Source organism: Oryx dammah, unplaced genomic scaffold, assembly GCF_014754425.2.
Source record: "Oryx dammah isolate SB20612 unplaced genomic scaffold, SCBI_Odam_1.1 HiC_scaffold_14, whole genome shotgun sequence".
Classification (NCBI taxonomy): domain Eukaryota; kingdom Metazoa; phylum Chordata; class Mammalia; order Artiodactyla; family Bovidae; genus Oryx; species Oryx dammah.
Window position 1 is genome coordinate 16,955,635 of NW_024070198.1, and position 20,005 is coordinate 16,975,639.

The 20,005-nt window shown below is 44.6% G+C and overlaps 1 protein-coding gene across 2 annotated transcripts; it reads right to left on the minus strand.

Annotated features, from left to right (window-relative positions):
* Positions 1-5,240: 5,240 nt before the first annotated feature.
* OPALIN (oligodendrocytic myelin paranodal and inner loop protein) lies at positions 5,241-19,312 on the minus strand. Of its 2 annotated transcripts, none has more exons than XM_040254638.1 (6): positions 18,852-19,312; positions 14,725-14,787; positions 10,761-10,796; positions 9,561-9,680; positions 8,350-8,406; positions 5,241-7,000 (listed from the first exon to the last, which is right to left on the minus strand). In XM_040254638.1, exons 1-6 carry the CDS (start codon positions 19,014-19,016, stop codon positions 6,824-6,826), a joined length of 618 nt encoding a protein of 205 aa, XP_040110572.1. In that variant the 5' UTR covers positions 19,017-19,312; the 3' UTR covers positions 5,241-6,823. The 2 variants fall into 2 exon arrangements, with proteins under 2 accessions (XP_040110572.1, XP_040110573.1); XM_040254639.1 differs by having other exon boundaries at positions 14,752-14,787; positions 18,852-19,311.
* Between the last annotated feature and the right edge of the window lie 693 nt (positions 19,313-20,005).

Sequence of the window (20,005 nt, forward strand, 5' to 3'; positions counted from 1 at the left end):
GCAGAAAAAAGAACTTTCAACAGCAAGTATTACTACAATAAAAACACATCAAGTCAGAAGCCCGAGAATATTGAGCAGGGACTCGAAAACATCCTAGTCTACCCTTCTTGCTGTGCAGGTGACGAACAAAGGTCTGGACAGAAGACTTGGCCTGCCCAACGTCACACAGTTAATGCCAGAGTTTCTGTTGATTCAGCAGAAAATATGCACATAGGCCGGGCTTCCTAATTACTAGCTGTGTGACCTTGAACAAGTTACCTAACCTCTCTGATCCTCGATTTCCGCTTTTGTGAAATCAAGATGGTAATGGCTCCTCCCTTTGCCTCTGCTGGAGGATAGATGAGCTAACACTGTAAAGTGCTTCATCTGTGATCCCTTGGACTAGGAAGAACACCTAGTGGCTCAGCAGGGAGACGCAGGTTCAATCCCCAGGTGGGGAAACTCCCCTGGAGCAGGAAATGGCTATCCACTGCAGTATTCTTGCCTGGGAAATCCCACAGACAGAGGAGGCTGGCAGGCTACAGTCCACGGGATTGCAAACGAGACAGAGTTGGACACAACCAAGCTCCTAGATGACAACAGCAACAACAAAGAGCAAGTTACTTCCCTTAGGAAAGGGACCCATCTGTCCACTGCCAATATTCACACGCGGTGCTTTGTACCAGTAAGTACCAAGCCCCCGAAGCCAGAACGGGAGGTAGGAAAGATTAGGACCAGTGTGCTGGTTCTTGGACTCCCAGACCTGAGACTGTCTGGATCTGGCCGGGACCAGCTACACCAGCTGAAACTCTACGCACGAGCCTGATGGTGATAGGGGCAAAGGCCTTGTCCCATGACTTCGGTAGTTTCTTGGAAGTCAAAGGTTACTTTACAGGGACTTTCGGGTACTCCCTGACCTTCATCTCTTAGAGACAGATGGGAGCCATCAGTTCAGTTCAGTCGCTCAGTCGTGTCCGACTCTTTGCGACCCCATGAATCGCAGTACACCAGGCCTCCCTGTCCATCACCAACTCCCGGAGTTCACTCAAACTCACGTCCATCGAATCAGTGATGCCATCCAGCCATCTCATCCTCTGTCGTCTCCTTCTCCTCCTGGCCCCAATCCCTCCCAGCATCAGAGTCTTTTCCAATGAGTCAACTCTTTGCATAACGTAGCCAAAGTACTGGAGCTTCAGCTTCAGCATCATTCCTTCCAAAGAAATCCCAGGGTTGATCTCCTTCAGAATGGACTGGTTGGATCTCCTTGCAGTCCAAGGGACTCTCAAGAGTCTTCTCCAACACCACAGTTCAAAACCATCAATTCTTCGGCGCTCAGCCTTCTTCACAGTCCAACTCTCACATCCATACATGACCACAGGAAAAACCATAGCCTTGACTAGACGGACCTTAGTTGGCAAAGTAATGTCTCTGCTTTCGAATATACTGTCTAGGTTGGTCATAACTTTTCTTCCAAGGAGTAAGCGTCTTTTAATTTCATGGCTGCAGTCACCATCTGCAGTGATTTTGGAGCCCCCAAAAATAGAGTCTGACACTGTTTCCACTGTTTCCCCATATGGGAAACCATATGGGAGCCATAGTGGAAGTCAATTTTATCTGTTTTGAATGTACTTTTTATCAATTAATTCACACTATCATGTTTTAAACCCTTCCCTGCAATGTGTATATCAAAGGACCCAGAACAGTACAGAAACTTGCCTCTATTATCAATTAAATTAATTATTCTTAACTCTTTTTGCAAAGTTAAATCATCTCTGAAAGCAATGTGCTTTACAATCTCGAGGACCAATAAAATTATCTTTGTAGAGTTTCAGTTTTCTCATCTGCAAAACAGGCATGAGTAACACCCGCACTACATTACCTCCTGGATTTGGTGTAAAAAATCAAACAAAATAATGAGTGAAAAGTGCTCTGAAAACTAAAAAGTGCTATAAATGTAACAGGGATTAGTCTTTTTCATATAATCTGGGCATAGTTCAGGAACCTGAGGACTACTTCCCAGAAAAGCAGGCATATGATTTAAGAACCCAAATCAGTCTCTCATGGACTGGTGTTGTAAATCCAAGGACAGGAATCTTCTATTCTTTAGAGAAATCCAGCTCCTTTAGTGCAGCTGGAAACGAAGAAGACTCTTCATGGCCCTCACTGTGGTCCACTTAGATTTGATCAGAACTGCAATGCATTTTGCATCCTACATGTCGCTGGTACATAGGGTATAACATTCTCACTAGAAACAAGTCCAAAAATGTGTTTAGCCTTCCCTAACCCAGAAGCAGGAAGCAGAATGAGGTGAGGTTACTTTTACCATCTCTGCCTTCTTGCTGCAAAATTAATGGTGAAGATGATAATGATAATGGACAGGATCCCCCTTGGAGGCTGACTGGGTTTCCAACATGACGCTTCTAGTGTGAAGTACACTGAAACGCACACTCAGCCTTCTTGTCTATAATTCTTATGAGGTATTCTTAACAAAAAATCTCCATGACTTTCATGTAAACAGGCATCTATATAGGAAGGTTTAATTTTTTTCACTCCATTTTCTTTTTTCTATAAAACTAAAAAGGCACAACCATTACTAATTTCAAGTCAGTTTGTATTAAAAGTGTGGCAACAAGTCACTTAAGAAAGGTTGAATTTGATATCTTTGTCACTAACCTTCAGCTGTAATTATCACTGTTTATATTTAACTGTTGGTAGAGGTATTGCAGATTGCTTTGAGAATTGGAAGAGATTAATGGAATCTCATCCCATGAGTAATGATTATTCATATAAAATTTGCATACAACTTCAAGGAATTCATATCTTCTTAAACCTTAGGTTTAAAGGAATTCTAATTTTGCCTCCAGTTTGGATAATTCACCAATCATTCCTACAGGGAAAATGCTTCTACAGTGTGTGTGGTTTGGGGAGGTTTTTGGGTCCTCAGTTCAGGATGACACTGAAAGCTCTTGAGAGTGGATTTCGTTCCACCTTTTAGGCACCAAGTATGTGAATCTATTTTTGTCTAATTCCAACTTCTCCAGAGAAAGACTGTGTTTGTCCCAGAAAGGACACCAACCACACTCCCATATCCTCTGTTCTCCTGGCAAAATGCAGACAAAAGAAAGAGAGGTTGGGATTTCCTTGGTGGTCTAGTGGTTAAGACTCTGAGCTCCCAACCCAAGAGGTTTGGGTTCGATCCCTGATCAGGGAACTTAGATCCTGCATGCCACAACTAAGAGCTTGCCCCAAGCAATGAAGATCCTGACCCCGTCTGCTGCTAAGTCACTTCAGTCGTGTCTGACTCTGTGACCCCATAGACGGCAGCCCACCAGGCTCCGCCGACCCTGGGATTCTCCAGGCAAGAACACTGGAGTGGGTTTGTCAGGGAATGTTTAACAGTAGGATTCCTGTGTGCTGTTTCCTATCTCTCTTGAGCCCTCTGTTCCTTATCAGTTCCTGTCAGGAGCGAGAGGAGTGGCCAGCCAGTCCCAGGACTGAGATCACAGAGATGGGAGGCTTGCATAGGGTTTCCTTCATTCAGTTCAGTTCAGTTCAGTCGCTCAGTCGTGTCCGACTCTTTGCGACCCCACGAATCGCAGCACGCCAGGCCTCCCTGTCCATCACCATCTCCCGGAGTTCACTCAGACTCACGTCCATCAAGTCGGTGATGCCATCCAGCCATCTCATCCTCAGTCGTCCCCTTCTCCTCCTGCCCCCAATCCTTCCCAGCATCAGAGTCTTTTCCAACGAGTCAACTCTTCGCATGAGGTGGCCAAAGTACTGGAGTTTCAGCTTTAGCATCATTCCTTCCATAGAACACCCAGAACTGATCTCCATTAGATGGACTGGTTGGATCCCCTTGCAGTCCAAGGGACTCTCAGGAGTCTTCTCCAACACCACAGTTCAAAAGCATCAATTCTTCAGCGCTCAGCCTTCTTCACAGTCCGAGTCTCACATCCATACATGACCACTGGAAAAACCAAAGCCTTGACTAGACGGACCTTAGTAGGTAAAGTAATGTCTCTGCTTTTGAATATGCTATCTAGGTTGGTCATAACTTCTTCCAAGGAGTAAGCGTCTTTTAATTTCATGGCTGCAGTCACCATCTGCAGTGATTTTGGAGCCCAAAAAAATAAAGTCTGACACTGTTTCCTTCCATATGGTGAAAGGGATTATCTACGACCCTTTCTTGATATGGATTGCCTTTTGGCCTTATGGCATCTATTGCTCCTTATTTCCTTGGTAACTTGTAAAGTCTGGTCTTTTAATCTTTATCTGAAGAAGCTACCTTGTAATACGGTATATATACTCCCACAGAATTCAATAAAGCATCCTTGTTCCACCAGAGACTTGGGTCCCCGTATCCTTCCTTCTCTCTCTCTCTCTCTTTTGGCTGATTCCCTGGAGCACGAAGGCTGGCTGCATAACCCAGGGAATATTAGCCTCTTTCTTTCTTTCACTTTCTTATCGTCAACTCCAGACCACTAGGTTCCAGTCCATTAAAGGACCCCAACATGGGTTGCCATTTCCTTTTCCAAAGCATGAAAGTGAAAAGTGAAAGTGAAGTCGCTCTGTCGTGTCCAACTCTTCACGACCCCATGGACTGCGGCCCACCAGGCTCCTCTGTCCATGGGATTTTCCAGGCAAGGGTACTGGAGTGGGGTGCCATTGCCTTCTCCGTGACCCCATCTGGTCAAAAAAAAAAAAAAAAGCAAAACCCAGCGGGCAGAGATTATTGTTCTGTGTGCTTTGGATGCTATTTTTTTTTAACAGCTTAATTGAGGTAAAACAGAGATACAATAATTGTTATGTTTAAAGTGTACCATTAAAAAGTGTTGACATGTGACACACCCATGAAGTTATCACCACAATCAAGATGGAGAAGACATCCATCACCCCCTAGAGTTTCTCTGTGGCCCTTTGGAATCTCTCCATCCACCCTTCCTCACCCCACCATCCCCAGGCAATGGTTGATACACTTTCTGTTACTATTGATTCGTTTGCATTTTCTAGAATGTGTCTGGCCAAGGCCATCCCAACGCTAGCACAGGCCCTAGGTTGGGGATCCAGAGCTTCTGACTTCCAGTCTCAGCTGGAAGTCAGGTTGTTTTGCTCACAACCTGGGAACAACTTGAATATCTCCATCATCAGCCCAGCCGACAAAGTGCTAGCACCAGCTATATCCTGGAGATGACCTTGATTCCAACTCTAGAGCCAATGTCTTATGCTTTAATATAGGCAAAAGAAAAACCACAGATATGTTGGAGGGCCACAAGAATGCTCATTTTTGCTTTTCACTTTATTCCAAAATAAGCTCTTGTGCATCAGAGCAGAAAAAAGGTGACAGAAACATTGAACCTTGATAGTTTAGTAGAAACCATTTAAAATAAGGTAATAAGCAAAGGATTGTAAGCAGAATTACATAAAATAAGTGGTCCAAAATATAAGTCACACCTTACTGTATAGACTATAAGTCGTGTTTCCATTCACCCTTGCAACACTCCTAAGGGTAGAAGGAAGAAAATGAGTCTCCATTTTGTAACTACAGAGCTAAGGTCCATGATCTGCCCCAGAGCTCACACCTATGCGTGTCAAGGCCAAGGCCACAATTATGTTCTCAGCCAATTCAAGGTCCTTCTCAACAGGTAAGAGAAGTAGGAGCACCTGGATCACTGAGCATGTCTGTTTAAACACGGCCAGATCTGCTCGTTAACAGGTCTAGACTCAAGGGACTTAGCACAAAATGAATTTCACAAGGAACTTTGAAGAGCACATGTCGGCATGGCAGTGATAGGGTGTGCGGAACCTGTCCTGGGTTGTTTGAATCAGAGGAGCCGTGTTTGAGCATTTAGGGGCCCTGTGTGAGAAAGGAATATCCCCACAGCTCTTCAAGGGGGCCTGTGCAGCTGGTGGGCAGACCCGGGATCTCCTGGACCCAGGTTCTCCCATCAGGGGAACAATGGACCTGTGCTAGGGAACCAGGGTTCGCAGAAGCCTCCTCCCAGGAGCGATGGTGAACACCTCACCTGATCCAGCTGCCGCTGTTCATGGGCTCCCCTCCGATGACAGTCACGTTGGTACCTGGATCATCCCTTTGGTCCCCACCGAGAGTACTCTTGACCTCTCTTCCTGCTCATGAGTTTTTCCCCATTGATGGTCTAAGGACTTGGACCTTTCTCTCTATTCCCACAAAATAGGTACAGCCCCTATTTCTAATAATCTTCTGAAATAATCTCTGCCTTCCTTCCACCGTCTTTACCCTCAGCATACACATGTGCTCACTGCCCCCCACCACCCCCCACACACACTTTGAATACCCTCTGATCACAAGAGAGAGTGATGAATGACCCAGCCACGGGCTGCCCCTGTGGTCAGGGAACGTGGGGCTCCCCCTGATTTCTACCCTGAGGTGTTCAGGGATAAAGAACTGCTCCTTCTCACACGTTAGCCTTGGCCAACCTGTCCATGGAAGCCAGGTCTAATGGTTTTTTTGAGAAAATGGCTGTGAAAAAAGATGAAAAAGTGAGCCACTGAGAAATCAAACTCTTTTCCCCAAATCATAAAGAAAAGCAAATCCCCACTGGGGGTCAGGAGCAGGATTCAAGGGCTCCTTTTGAATGCACAGCGACTTCACTGATTATTAAACCACAAGGTCTGAGAGTCAGAATGCACTTTATCAGATCAGTCCCTTAGAGAGTAAAATTCACCCTGAAGCTTTCCCGATCTGCAAATGAAGTTTGGAGTGGTTAAGAAGCAGTTTGGCTTCTCTCCTCGCTCCAGGCACGATCCGTCCCAGTGTGTTCAGCTCGCTTCCAGCTCCAGCTCTGCTTCTTGGCTCGCGGTATCACTCCAGGCTCAGTCTGGGAATAAGCCACCACAGGCCCCGCCTTCTCTCCACTTCGACAGCAGGGCGGGAAGTGTCACGCGTGGACTCCTCACTTCCCGATACTGTCTTCACATATATGTGGGCTGCTTCTCCGCCCATCATGTTCTTCTCCTGGGCAGGTAACCTCCTAGGATTCTTGAGAAAACAAACAGGTTAAAAAAAAAAAAAATACATCGAAGACTTTTGCTTCTGGCCAAGTTGGAGTAACAGCAACCAGATTTACCCTCCCACCTGAAACAACCAACCATCAGACAAAACACTTGAAACATAGTTTTCAAGACATCGAACGTCATCCATGTGATCACTGGATGGGTTTTAATCTATCATCTTCCTATTTGTTTGCTATTTGTTCTATCTATTGTTATTGGTACTTAAATTTTTTCCTGTCTTTGTTTCTATATGAATTTTAGAAGCACCCTATTGAGTTCTGTGAAAAATACCTGTTGAAATTTATATTGTAATTACATTTATTATACAGATCAATTTGAAGTTGTTTGATATCTATATACGATTGAGTTCTTCAATCCAGGAGCATTGTATATAAACTCCCATTATTTAGGTCTTATTTAAATATCTTTTACTGAAATTTTATTATTCTCCATGAAAGGATTATATGTTTTTGTTAGATTGATTCCTCATCATTCTATATATTTTTATTACCACTATAAAATTGTATTTTTAAAAAATTACTTTTTGAAATTGTTACTGATTTTTAGAAACAAAAATTACTCTTTAATATTGACTTTTACCTCCAGTAAACTTGTTAAAATATCTTGCAAATTCTAGTGATATATCTGTAGATAATTTGGCTTTTTATGTAAATAATCATATTATCTGCAAATAATGACACTTTTCTTTCTTCTTTTACAGTTTTATGCTTTCTGCTTCTTTTTTCTTTTCCTCTTTGTTGAGGTATAATTGAAAAATAAAGGATATTTAAAGAGTACAGTGTGATTATTTGATATATGTATACATTATGAAAGAATTCCCCTTCATTGAGTTAATTTCTACTTATTTTTCTCAACATGCTGCACTGGCTAGGACCTAAGTATAATATCTCAGTAGAAATGGTAACAATGAGCACCCTTGTTTCATTTCTGATCTGAAAGAGAATCATTAACATTTCACCTTTAGGTATGATATTTGCTGTGATTTTTTTAAAAAAAGATGTCTTGTTTCAAGTTAAAAAAACTCCTTTAAAGTTTTTAGTTTGCTCAGAATTCATATCACAAATAGCTGTTTAATGTTTTTGAACTCTCGTCTCCTTTGGAAATGATCACACGGTTTTCTCTTTTGTCAGTGGAACAAATAATAGTAAATTTATTTTCTAATATGAATTCAACCTTAAATTCCTGCCTAGCCAATAAAAGTATAAAGAGAAACTCCTTTGTGCTCACACTGTGCTCCTGTACACAACAGGCTTGAAGACCCTTAGCTTGTTTGTCATGCGAATGATGTATAGTGACTAAACCAAGAGTTCCTACCTCGGCTATCCTGGGACTGTCATAGATTTCTGTAATTTCACAAGGCCTCTCACTTCCCTAAGTTGGTTAAGAATAAAATAAAAAAGAAGAAATGAAAGGTTACAACATTTGCCCATGACCATAATTAAAATCAGTGATTCTTAAACCTAGCCACACATTAGGAACAGCAGAGTGCTTTAAAAACAAAACAAAATAAACAAAAGGATAATAACTGGCCCCCTAAAAAACCACAAACAAGAGATACCACTGTGAGTTACTTAAGAAATAATATAGATTGACACTGTGGAGAAGTGGGTGGGAGTAGAAATGAAACAAGATTGGCTGCTGTGGATAACTAGATTCTTTATACTATCCCCTCTACTTTAGTATCTATTTAAAATGATCCATGATAAAATGTTGAAGGTTTTTTGGTACCAATGCCACAGCTCTATCATCCAGAGATTCTGATTTAACTGGAGTTATTTTGGAGTTGAACTAACCAAGAAACAGAAAATGTTCTATCACTTGCCCAGGTTCACATATAAATTGTAAAGTGGCAGACCCAGGGATAGGACTTAGGTTTTTCACTCCCTGTTAACACTTACCAGTGTGAGAACAACCAGAAATGCTCATAAATAAGGATGGAATTAGAACACAGAGACCACACAATACGGCTGCATCACACCCACGGCCTCTGGTTGTATATGGGTCAAGGTGGCCCTTGAATTCTGAGCCTGGTCTCCAGAGAACTCTGGTATTTGTAACGGGTGGGGTCAGAAGATTCCCTTGTGACCGATGTGTGTTAGGATGTAGGAAAAGTACAAAGATACAGTCACATGCTCCTGGACATATCCTTGTGATGGACATCTCCGCAACTGTCTCCCATCTTTCGTAAGTTCACCTCCATCTTCTTTGAGAAGCTTGTGTCCTTGTTTCTCAAGGTTAGAAAACACACTCACTGCACAGACGTGTTTGCCATGGCAACAGACATCCCTCTCTGCTCCTACTTGGGCCACCCCCAATACTGTCCTCAAGTGACCTGAGGATCGGATGATATATCAGCTCTGCCTGGAGGGTAGGGTCATGAGTCTGAGACAGAAAACGAGGCACAGAAACACCCACCCTTTTGTCCTCAGAAAACAGACACCAGTCCTGACACCCCCAGCCCAAAGCCAGTTCACTGAATACTGATTCCCGCCAACATGTCGCGACCCAAAGAAACTGCCAGTCACCTCAGTGGGCTCACTGCTGCTTCTTCTTCGGTGAATCAGAGTAAACAGTAAGGCTACCAGCAGGGCCGTGGCCACCAGGGACGGGATGCCTGCTGCTAACCCAAGAGAAGGCCCACAGTCCTGCACAGAGAAAACAGTCAGGTTCTCCCGGAAAAAAAGGGAAGAGTTCAAAAGATTAAAATTAAAACAAAACTCTGCATGGATCCTCAGTGTCCTACACAAAATCAAAGGGGTAATGAAATACAGTGAAATATTCTTTCCAATGTACATGACAAGTGGTTCATTTTCATCGTACTTGATGCACGTTGCTTAAATTGATTGGAAAAGGACAATAATTCAGTAGAAAACTTGACAAACGTATGAACAGGCCATTCCTAGAAACAGAAGTGTGTGTCGTATTAATATAGGAAAAGCTGAAAAACAGTTCAAAGCAACAATTAGCGTTCTTATCTGTTAGTGCAGCAAAAAGTAAAATATATACCCAAAAGTTTTACTGTATACCACACCATTTTGATATGAATTTTTTAAATGTATGTACAGTAAATGTATGAATCAATTAATTTCCAAATTCACATTTGCTTTGATCTGAGTGGAAGTAGCCATGCTTGTAGCCCCATAAGTTTTCATATTTGTAATTACTTGCAGCGAGTATTGAGAAGCCCTGTAAATGTGCAACTTTCATATAACACCGGAGTCTTCGTCACTTTTGAGGGCGTGATTTTGCTAAACAATGACAAAATACATAAAAGTATATAAATTACAAATATGTGGCCTGACGACTTCATGTGATGAACCCATCCAGGTAACCTGCCCCTGGATGAGGAACAGGACATTGCCAACCCCTGAGAAGCCCCCTTGGGCTCCTATCCAGCCCACTGCATGTGTATCCTGGAATCTATCACTGTAGTTCAGCTTTGTCTATTTTTCAGTGTTATCTTGATGAAAGTAGAAAGTATGTACTCTCTCACGTCTATCTTCTTTTGTTCCAGACTTTGTGGAATCATCTGTGATTGTTCATGTTCTCCTTCCCTTTTGAACTGAGTTGGTTGTAAGAAAAACAGTTGAGCAGATTATGTGCTTGGTGATAGGTCACATAGCAAACGTCATCTAATCTTCAAAATGAATGCACAAGATGGGTACAGCATTATCCCGTTTCTAAGCGGCTGAACCAAGGCTCCGTAATTTAAGTGGTATACTTACGGTTCCTTTTCCATCAGTCACAACTGGAGAGGAAGTCTGCGTAGAAAAAAACCACACATCTTAAGATAACAAAATCTATAGAAGGCACATCATATAAGATAGTCTGCCCAGGGTTAAGCTGTAAATGCCTAAAGTATATCCCTTTGCTAAACTTTCTATTAAAAACAACAGATGACAATAACTGTGGAATAGAACCTTCCTCAATCCTTCCCAGGTAAGAAGGAATAAGATTGGTTACAAGGCATGAGAAATCAGAAATTCAGGTGAGAGCTTCGTTATTCACCCTGTGGATTTGCCATAATACATTTTACAACTCAAAAAGGCTTTATCCTGTCCCAAGTTCCCACACTCTTCCCAGCACAATTTGGGTCTACTTGTCCCCATTGCTAGAAAGGAAAGAATATAAATACCGGTGGAGCCAGGCTCTTTAAGAAGACCTTGGAGGAAGGAAGTGTGAATTGCTCCATCGTGTCCAACTCTTTGTGACCCCATGGACTGTAACTCACTAGGCTCCTCTGTCCAGGCAAGAATAGTGGAGTGGGTTGCCACTTCCTCCTCCAGAGTATCTTCCCAACCCAGGAATTAAACCCAGGTCTCCTGCATTGCAGGCAGATTCTTGACCATCTGTGCCACAAGGGAAGACTACTTGTTTCTAAGAAGGCCTTACTTGTTCCCTTACCGCAATGAAGCAGATGGCTTGGGCAGGTCTCTGAAGCTGTGAATTATCCATATTCCCGGCATAATTCCATGTTGGATGAATACATGCTTCTAGTTCACAGTTCCACTCAAAGAGGGGCACTGAATTTTACCCATTTATGAGATATTTCAGATGAGAGTCTTACCTGGATGCATAAATCTCAGGGTACAACGTTCCACATTAGCAACTAACTCATGTAAGCTATGCTAGGTGGTGTAGTGTGGGGTTAAGAGCATGGGTCCTAGTCTCCTTCTGGAATGGGGTGTTGATTTCTCCACTCACAAGCTCATGGGCCTCATTTCTTCATCCATAAAACAGGGCTGTGAGCACCTACCTCTGGGGTTGTTTGGAGGATCAAATGTGAACCAGGAGTAGAAGCTTTGATCATTCCTTTAAACTTGGCAAAGCTCTGGCCAGACCTGTTATTTACTGAATATTCTCATCAACCATGGGCTTCCCTGGTGGCTCAGACAGTGAAAAGTCTGCCTGCTCTGCAGTAGACCCAAGTTTGACCCCTGGGTTGGGAAAATCTCCTGGAGAAAGAAATGGCAAACTACTCTAGTATTCTTGCCTGGAAAATCCCATAGACAGAGGAGCCTGGCGGGCTACAGTCCATGGGGTCACAAAGAGTAGGACACGACAGAGGGACTTCACTTTCACTTTCACTCATCAACCTCAGTGAGTACATTAGAATTCCAGTGGCTTTGTCTTTTTGATAGTTTTCTCTATTTTACAAAAAAAGGAAAAAAAAATGATCCAGATCTTAAGAGAAGTTATGGGTCTTCTCCCAGATTTCACAGATAAATTTAACCTAAACTTGGATGTTTGCATTCCAAGCCTAGACCTCTTTCCCAGAGAGCTCTGATCAAAGAAATATTTGCTTAACTTGGTATTTACACTTGGTACTTAAATGGTTTTAGTTTTACTGAAACACAATCTCACCACCACCCCACAATATGACCTTAATGCTGTTTGCCTAAAGTGTTCTGTTTCTCAGGGTGATGGGGAGATTTAGATATTGTTTCAGGTAAGATGTTCTGCCTTCAGGTTACAGAAATTCATTTGAGCTGGCTTTGCCCCCCCCACCCCTAGAAGGAGTTAACTCTAAAGATTCAGGGGTTCCTCGTGGATCCCACAGGTGGGGGGAGTCTGGCTTCTCTAGGCACTGGAGCTGGGGCCTGAGACTCTGTCATGACCAAAGATCCCTTCCTCCTGGGATTGCTCCATCACTCCTGGACAGCATGGCCTTTCACTTGTGCTCTTCTCTGCCTGTTTGCCTCCTTCTTTCTCTCTCTGGATGGATTTTTCTGCCCCCATGAACACTTGCTAACTGTACCAGCTAATGCGTATGAAACACTAATCATGTGCCAGGCTGTTCAAATACTTTCCCTCTATCAGCTCATTTATTCTTCACAGCAGCCAGTGAAGCAGGACTAAAATGATCCCCATTTTACAGCAGAGAAGAGTGAGGCATGAAGAAGTGAAGCAACTTGTGTGAGGTCATGCAGCCCTCAGGGGTAGATGCCAAGTGGTCTGACTTCAGGGTCCAGGCTCTTAACCGTGGTGCTGCTCTGCCTTCCATGACAAACGCAGCACCCCATCCCTAATTTTCATGCTTGACAGTTCAGTGTGGCCCAGCAGGGGCTGCCTGGCGTGTGTGGTCCTCTTCCTCACTCCCTGCAGACAGGCTCTGATGCACCTGGCATCCACCTCCCCCCACTTTCCAGGGCATCCAGCTACACCAAAAGGGAAGGATTATGTGGCAGAAATATAATCACAGATAGGGTGGCCAGATGTCCTGGTTGTTCCAAAAAGTTGCCTAGGTTGCAACACATTCAGTGCTAAAACCCGACAGCCCCAGGCAGACTGGGGTGGCTGTTGTCCTATATAGATTCAAAGGGAGGAGGGACAGTTCTCAGAGAAATAGGCTGTTAACCAAGAAGACACTCCAAAAGGTGATGGCTGGCAGCATTAGTGCCTCCCTCTAACCCCCTCACCCTCACGGCCCTAAGCAACGGCTCCTTGCTTCTTGGAGTTACCTTCCTAGGCTGAGCCAAGCCAGGATAAGACAGACCTGGGATCTCTACAGACCAGCTGGCTTCGAGTGGCCAGGTAGGAAGTGCCGCCAGTCGCATATGGAAAGATTTGGACAGGGAAGGAGGATAGGGGAATAGGCTATTGACAATATTGACAATAGGCTATTGTCAGCCTTTGCAGGCAACAGGCAGAGGCTGAAGCAGGGAGCTGAGTGAGTCAGGGAGGTTCAGAAGACAGGGCCCTCACCAGGAGGGTGGAGCAGGTGCCGGGAAGTCAGGGACAGGGTCAGGGTCAACAGTGTGGCCTGGGTCCCTAGGCCACATAGGTGGGTCACTAGGTGGGCCACAAAGGTGGCAGTGGGTCACTAGGGTCTGCATTTCCACTGCTCTCCAGGACGCTGCCCTCATGTTACAGTAAACGTGAGCACCGGCTTAGGCGTCTTCTTCCCTGGCAGTCTCAGTCTATTTTCTTTGAATAACCATATGACTTATTAGAAAAACTTGGCATAGCCCAAACCACTAAAAACCTGGGCCAGGAAAATGCCTAGCTCCATCAGAGCAGCAATCCTGGTCAGAAAACTATCCTGGCGTGTTATCTTCTAGACAACAGGAGAACAAAAGACGGAGGGTCAATTCTGGATTGAAACTGTCCGCCATCATCAATTGAAAATCTCCATGTGGACTTGCAATTGCCATAATCCAGAGCCATAAGATGTTCGTTCATCTTGACCCAGTGATTTCCCTTCTAGACTTCATTCTAAGGAAATCAGGTTAAGCGCCAACAAGGATTTATTTATACCTATGCTTATCACAAAAGAATTCTTAATTGTGATTGGTCATTTAGCTAAATAATTCGCTTGAAGAAATGTCATGAGACCACCCTCAGTTACTTTTATAAAGGCTGATGGAAAACATTTGTTATATAAAATTACAGGTGAGAAGACCATGGTATGAAGACAACAGAAGTCAAAATTCATGTAGGGTCAAACAGGACTGGGAGGAGTGACCCCAGGGTTTTCTGCTGATGGCAATGTAAGTGTTTTTTGGTTTCTTGCTATTTTCCTTTTCAAAATGTGTATTTATAATTCTTATCATTGAGAACATGTCTCTCAGCACCCCCAGCTCTTCGTAGTGCTTTGAAACCTGTGTAACATTACAGCTTTACATGAGGTTTGTATGACGGTGTCCTGGAGGCCCAATGTCAACTCTGCATTGATCTCTGCTCACCTACCTGGTAAGCGGGGGCCGCTGTACTCACCGTGTTGGCCAGCAGTGTGAAGTTCAGTGAAAAACTCTGCAAGAGAGAAGGAAACCTTAAAGGTTCTAGTAATGGTCAGCCAGGCCATTGTCTGACCCCTCCACCAAATGTCATAGACCCTGGCGGACTCCAGGAGAATTTGCTGACCCCACAAGCTCAGTCAGCTCCAGCCTCCCTTCCCAATCTTGGCCGCCGAAGAGGCAGGGGAGCAGGTGAGTCAGGGGTCATGAGACCCCCCTCAGCAGCAACGCAGTCCTCCCCTTCCTCCCCTTGCAGGCCCTCACCAGGGCCAGTTTAAGCTACTTGCTGAGAGGTCCTGACTCAAAAGGGCAGCAAAAACATTAATAGAAACATTCAGCAGAGTGCAGAAAGTTGTTTTGTTTTTTTCTTTTTCTCCCTGGAACGCCTCTCAGGAAGCAAACTGTGTAGACTGATGGCACTTTCTTCTTGGGGTGGGAAGTAAGACCCCAGGGCTCCCACTTCAACTCCCTCACAGGAGGAGAATCTGAGAAAGATAAGTTTCCCTTTTTACTGAGTCCAAGGCAGGGGTTTCAGGCTGGAGCTGAGCTGGTTGGGATGACAGAGGAAAGAGGCCAATGCTCTGAGACCTCCCCTCACGTAGAGCCCAGCCTCACGTCTCCCTCAAATGTGGGGTCAATATTTAAAGATCGTGGGCTTTATACACACTACCAAGTATAAAATGACCTTTGCAGGTGGTGCTAGTGGTAAAGAATCCACCTGCCAATGCAGGAGATGCGAGAGACATGGGTTCGATCCCTGGATTGGGAAGATCCCCAGAAGTAGGAAACGGCAACCCACTGCAGCACTTTTGCCTGAAAAATTCCATGGACCGAGGAGCCTGGCAGGCTACAGTCCATGGGCTTGCAAAGAGCTGGACATGACTCAGTGACTGAGTGCATGTATAAAATGGGTAATTAATAAGAACCTGCTGTATAGCACAGAGAACTCTACTCAGTGCTCTGGGGTGACCTAAATGGGAAGGAAATACAAAAAGAGGGATATATAATTGATTCACTTTGCCAGAAACTAACCAACATTGTAAAGCAACTATACTCCAATAAAAATAATTTAAAAAAATCATGGACTCAATGGGGCACCAACTTGTTAGCCTGCCCAGGGGTCCACTTTCCAGGATCAGGTCCTCCCCAGGGCCTCTCGTGGCTCTTTCCTTCTCCCTGTTCCCATCTTCCGTCCTTCCAGTTTGGGCTCTTTCATGTAGTTTCTTCCAGCTGCTCTTTACCCAGTGCCTTTCCTGCCTGGATGTGAAAAACGGGAGGGCTCTGCTCCCACTCAGCTGGTGACAGTTTCTGCCCCTGGCTCAAGGGGCTGGAGCGGTCTTCTTTCTACCTGATCGGCCCCCCGCCGTGTCCAGTCACCCTTGAATCATGCCCCCTGGCCGGGCTCTCTCTCATTCAGCCCCAGCCTCCCCAGTCCCTGACAACTTGGCTTAAACTCCAGCTCCTGATCTTCCTGAAGCCTCTGAAACCTGGTTTTGTCATTCTAGAAGCAATGTGTGTACTAAGATTTAAAATGAAATGTTAGCCAATAATGAGAAGATTGGGATGGATTAGAGAATCCTAAGATTTCAGAGCTGAAGTGCCTCCAAGATTGTCTACCTCAGACCCTCATTTTATAGAAGAGGCAGCTGAGGCCCAGGGACTTCTCAGAAATTCCCTCATGGATAAATGAGAACAGTTAGGGCTTATCTCTTAAAACAGACAAATGAGATTGGTCCATGTGACTCAAATCCAACCTGGAAGATGGGTCTAGAGGCGATAGTACCAATATCTGCAAAATTGATGAAACACTTATTCTAGCTAGCTTTCAGGTAGGTTGGAATTCAGAGAGGTCAATGAATGAGAAAATCTTTTGTGAACTAAAAATGTTTCAAGCACCTACAAGGTATACTTCCCACTGCTGCCTGCCCCAGAGATTGTCTTTCAATTAGGATGGCCCCAGCAGGCCAGCACCCTTCAGTGGCAACTGTTCACTTCCCTGTCTCTTAGCAAGAGGAAACCCTTACTTTATAGAAAAGAAAATTGAGGCAAGAATTTGAATGGATTGCCCAAGTTCACATGATTAGTTGGCTGTCAGTGGGACTTGGGTCTTTTAGTGACAGCCTATTTCTTTCTTTTTTTAGAAAAAAAAATTATTTACTTATTTGGCTGTGCTGGATCTTAGAGTTATAGCATGTAGGATCTTTTAGTTGGGACGTTCAAACTCTTGGTTGCGGTATGTGGGATCTAGTTTCCTGACCAGGGATAGAACCCAGGACCCCTGCTTTGGGAGTGCAGAGTCTTAGCCAATGGACCACCAAGGAAGTCCCAGCAGCCTCTCTCTCCCATGTCACAGGCTTCCTCAGGACTCCTGGAGTTTCTTCAGAATAATCGGAGCCTCCAGGCTCACAGCACTTTGCACCTCCTCTTCTAAGACAGTATTAGAAAGACATCTGAGCTACTTAGGTCTTTTTGCTCAAGGGACCTACCTTCATGCTAACATCGATCAAGCCCACAGAGGATGCTGGCTGGTCACGGCATCAAATGCAGCTGCCCAGAGCCTTATCTCATCAGCAAACACTAGCTACTTATGTCAGCAGGCCCAGGACAAAGCTTTCTTTGGGGGACAACAGAAGGGAGGAGCAGCAACAAGTGGGCCACTGCACGTGCTGTTTATCAACATTTGGATGACGAAGATTTTGGCCAACTTCAGAAAGACATTTATATTTTGCAGAAGCACACTACAGTACTCTCATGGAGAAAACAACATCACGTAAATGTGGGTGGAGAAGAATCTGACTCAGTGTCCTTTAGAGAGAAAGCTGAGTAGGGCGAGGCAACTCTGGCCTTGGAGTCCCCTGATCTGGATTCAAGTCCACTTAGCCACTTAGTAGCTGTGTGGCCTGGGGAAAGTGACTCAGGCTCTCTGGTCTCCATTTCTTCATAACAAATCTATTCTCCCAGGCACAGTTATTCCATCCTCAAAACTGGGATACTATTAATTTGCCCTGCCGGTCTCACAGGATAAACTCTAAGGAACTAATGTCTATGGCAGCTCCTTCAAAACTACAAATTACTCCAGGTGGGGGACTCCATGGTGTCATATTCTTCATAGCCTGACCAGCATGGAGCAAGGTACAGGGAAGCCACTAGAACAATCTTGTTGGATGGAATTGTCTGCATGAATTTACAATATTCAAAGTATAGGAATTTGGTACAAGACACTCATTGCCAGTCTAAGCACTGTGTTGATATCTACATAGTGGTTCCAAAGGGACATCAGGATCTCAGTAGTTAAGTGTCATTATGAGTCTGCTGTTTGCGATGGGAATGAGGGGAGATGGGCTAACTACTCACAGTGACTGAGGATACTCATGTGTCACACACTGTACTCATCCCCACAAGGGGCACACTCTCACCCCTACATCCAGGGTGAGGGAACTAAGAGACCAAGGCAGGCTTCTCAAGGTCCCCAGCTGGTCAGTGGGAGAGGCTAGCTAAGAAGAGGCTGGATTGTTTACATAAAAAATCTTATTTCACAGATCTTCCTAACTCCAAATCTGAACAGCCCCTTTTACTAATCTCTTTAATAAAGGAATCATAGAAGCCCCATCTAACTCACAAACTTCATTTGATTGAGTCACAATCAAACATGTACCACAAGTCAGTAAGAAAGGTGGACAGTTTCTGATGCAACTTATGAGTCTCTCTGTTGTGGATCACACAGCAAAAGGCAGACTAAACAAATAAGGACAAAGGACTCATTGCTCCAACTGGGAAATGAGTTTAACTGAAACATTTATTTTGCACCCTTGTAGGTGGGGTTTTAAAAACAAAACCTTAATATTAAAATATAAGAGGCATCAGCAAATATCAGATGAGAATTTTTAATGATTAGTATTTCATACTAACAGGAAAATAATTTCATACTAATAGGAAAATAATTAAAAGCCAAGCTCCTTGACTTCCTTTTCACTGAAGGTAGTTATATTTGAATTAGATGTGAGCTTTAAAAGCCTGGGTATTGTTGTTCATAGAAAGAAATGAAGGCTAGGCAGAGGAAAGATGCTCAGTCTCACTCACCATTTCCAACAGCTTCCCAAGAGCCTTCTCCAAACACTGCCCTCGGCAACCTCGACTTTTTGCTGGTGTTATTGGCTTGTGTCTTGCATTTGTAGGAACATCCAACTGGGAGAGCAAGGGTGCCAAGAGAAGAGGTAGCTCCAACCAGAGCTCTGGCCAAGCCATTTATGGTCAGGGGAGTAGCCGAGTCGCTGGCCCATCCCTCACGGATGCGCTCCTGCTCCGTGGCCACCGTGTATGGCCCGGGTGACCTACGCTCTCTGCTTTCATTTTCTGTCCTTTTTACTTTCAAGCTCCTTCCTTGGTTACATCTTCATCTCAGCCAAGAACTCAGAGCTGGCCCGAGACCTCGGTGGCTCCTGCAGCCAGCAGCTCTTTAGAAACAATGGGTTACACACAGACTGAGTGAGGCTGGCCACTCCACCCCCAGGGGCCAGGCAGTGGTACTGATCACCGTGCCAGCAATGAGGCAGTCAACCCATCACCAGCATCGATGGAGGGGGTGCCTGGGGGCTGGGGGCTGGTGCCTGCTGTGCTGCGGGCAGGGCTGTACCTGCTTTAGGTGATGAGCATGAGTTGAGCCTCACCCTCATTCTCTTCTCACATTTTGATGCAGAGCCTCACAGAGCTGGAGTCCAAGCCGTTGACATGGACTGCCTTATATTTCTTGTGAGTTCTCTGTTAGAAGTTTACTTCTCTAAAACAATGAAGGGGTTGGAATCTCATGCCAACAAAACAGCAAAATTAAAACCAATAATTTGCGCATTGCAATGGGTGCATTCATTCATTCACTCAACAAACCTTTAACTTCTCTGTGTCAAGCTCTATTCTGGGCTCTGTTCTGGGCTTGGTGATAAAGACAAATGAGACTCCAACTCTAAGGCAATGTGTGTTCCAGTGAGGCAGATGGACACCAGAGTCCGAACAGGACAGGGAAAATCATTATGGAGGAGCAAGTGGGGTGTATAAGAGAAGAGGGCTTGGAGTGATGGGGAGGCAGCTGTCTCTGAGACACGACATTTAAGATGCACATGAAAAATAAGAAGAGGGTTCCAGGCAGAGGGAACAGGAAATTCAAAGGCCCGGTTCTAAAGCAGGCTTGGCGTGCTGGGATAGGAGGGAGGCCAGTGAACCTCCTGGAAAACCTGGAGGTT

Bases quoted from the DNA above. Each gene is read 5' to 3' on its own strand.
- OPALIN (XM_040254638.1), bottom strand. From the start codon at position 19,016: ATGGCTTGGCCAGAGCTCTGGTTGGAGCTACCTCTTCTCTTGGCACCC. The intron at 14,788-18,851 runs GTGAGTGAGACT...TCTCTCTTGCAG, and splicing joins TTGGGAAGCTGTTGGAAATG to AGTTTTTCACTGAACTTCAC. The intron at 8,407-9,560 runs GTGACTGGCAGT...TAACCAACTTAG, and splicing joins GCAGCAGTGAGCCCACTGAG to GGAAGTGAGAGGCCTTGTGA.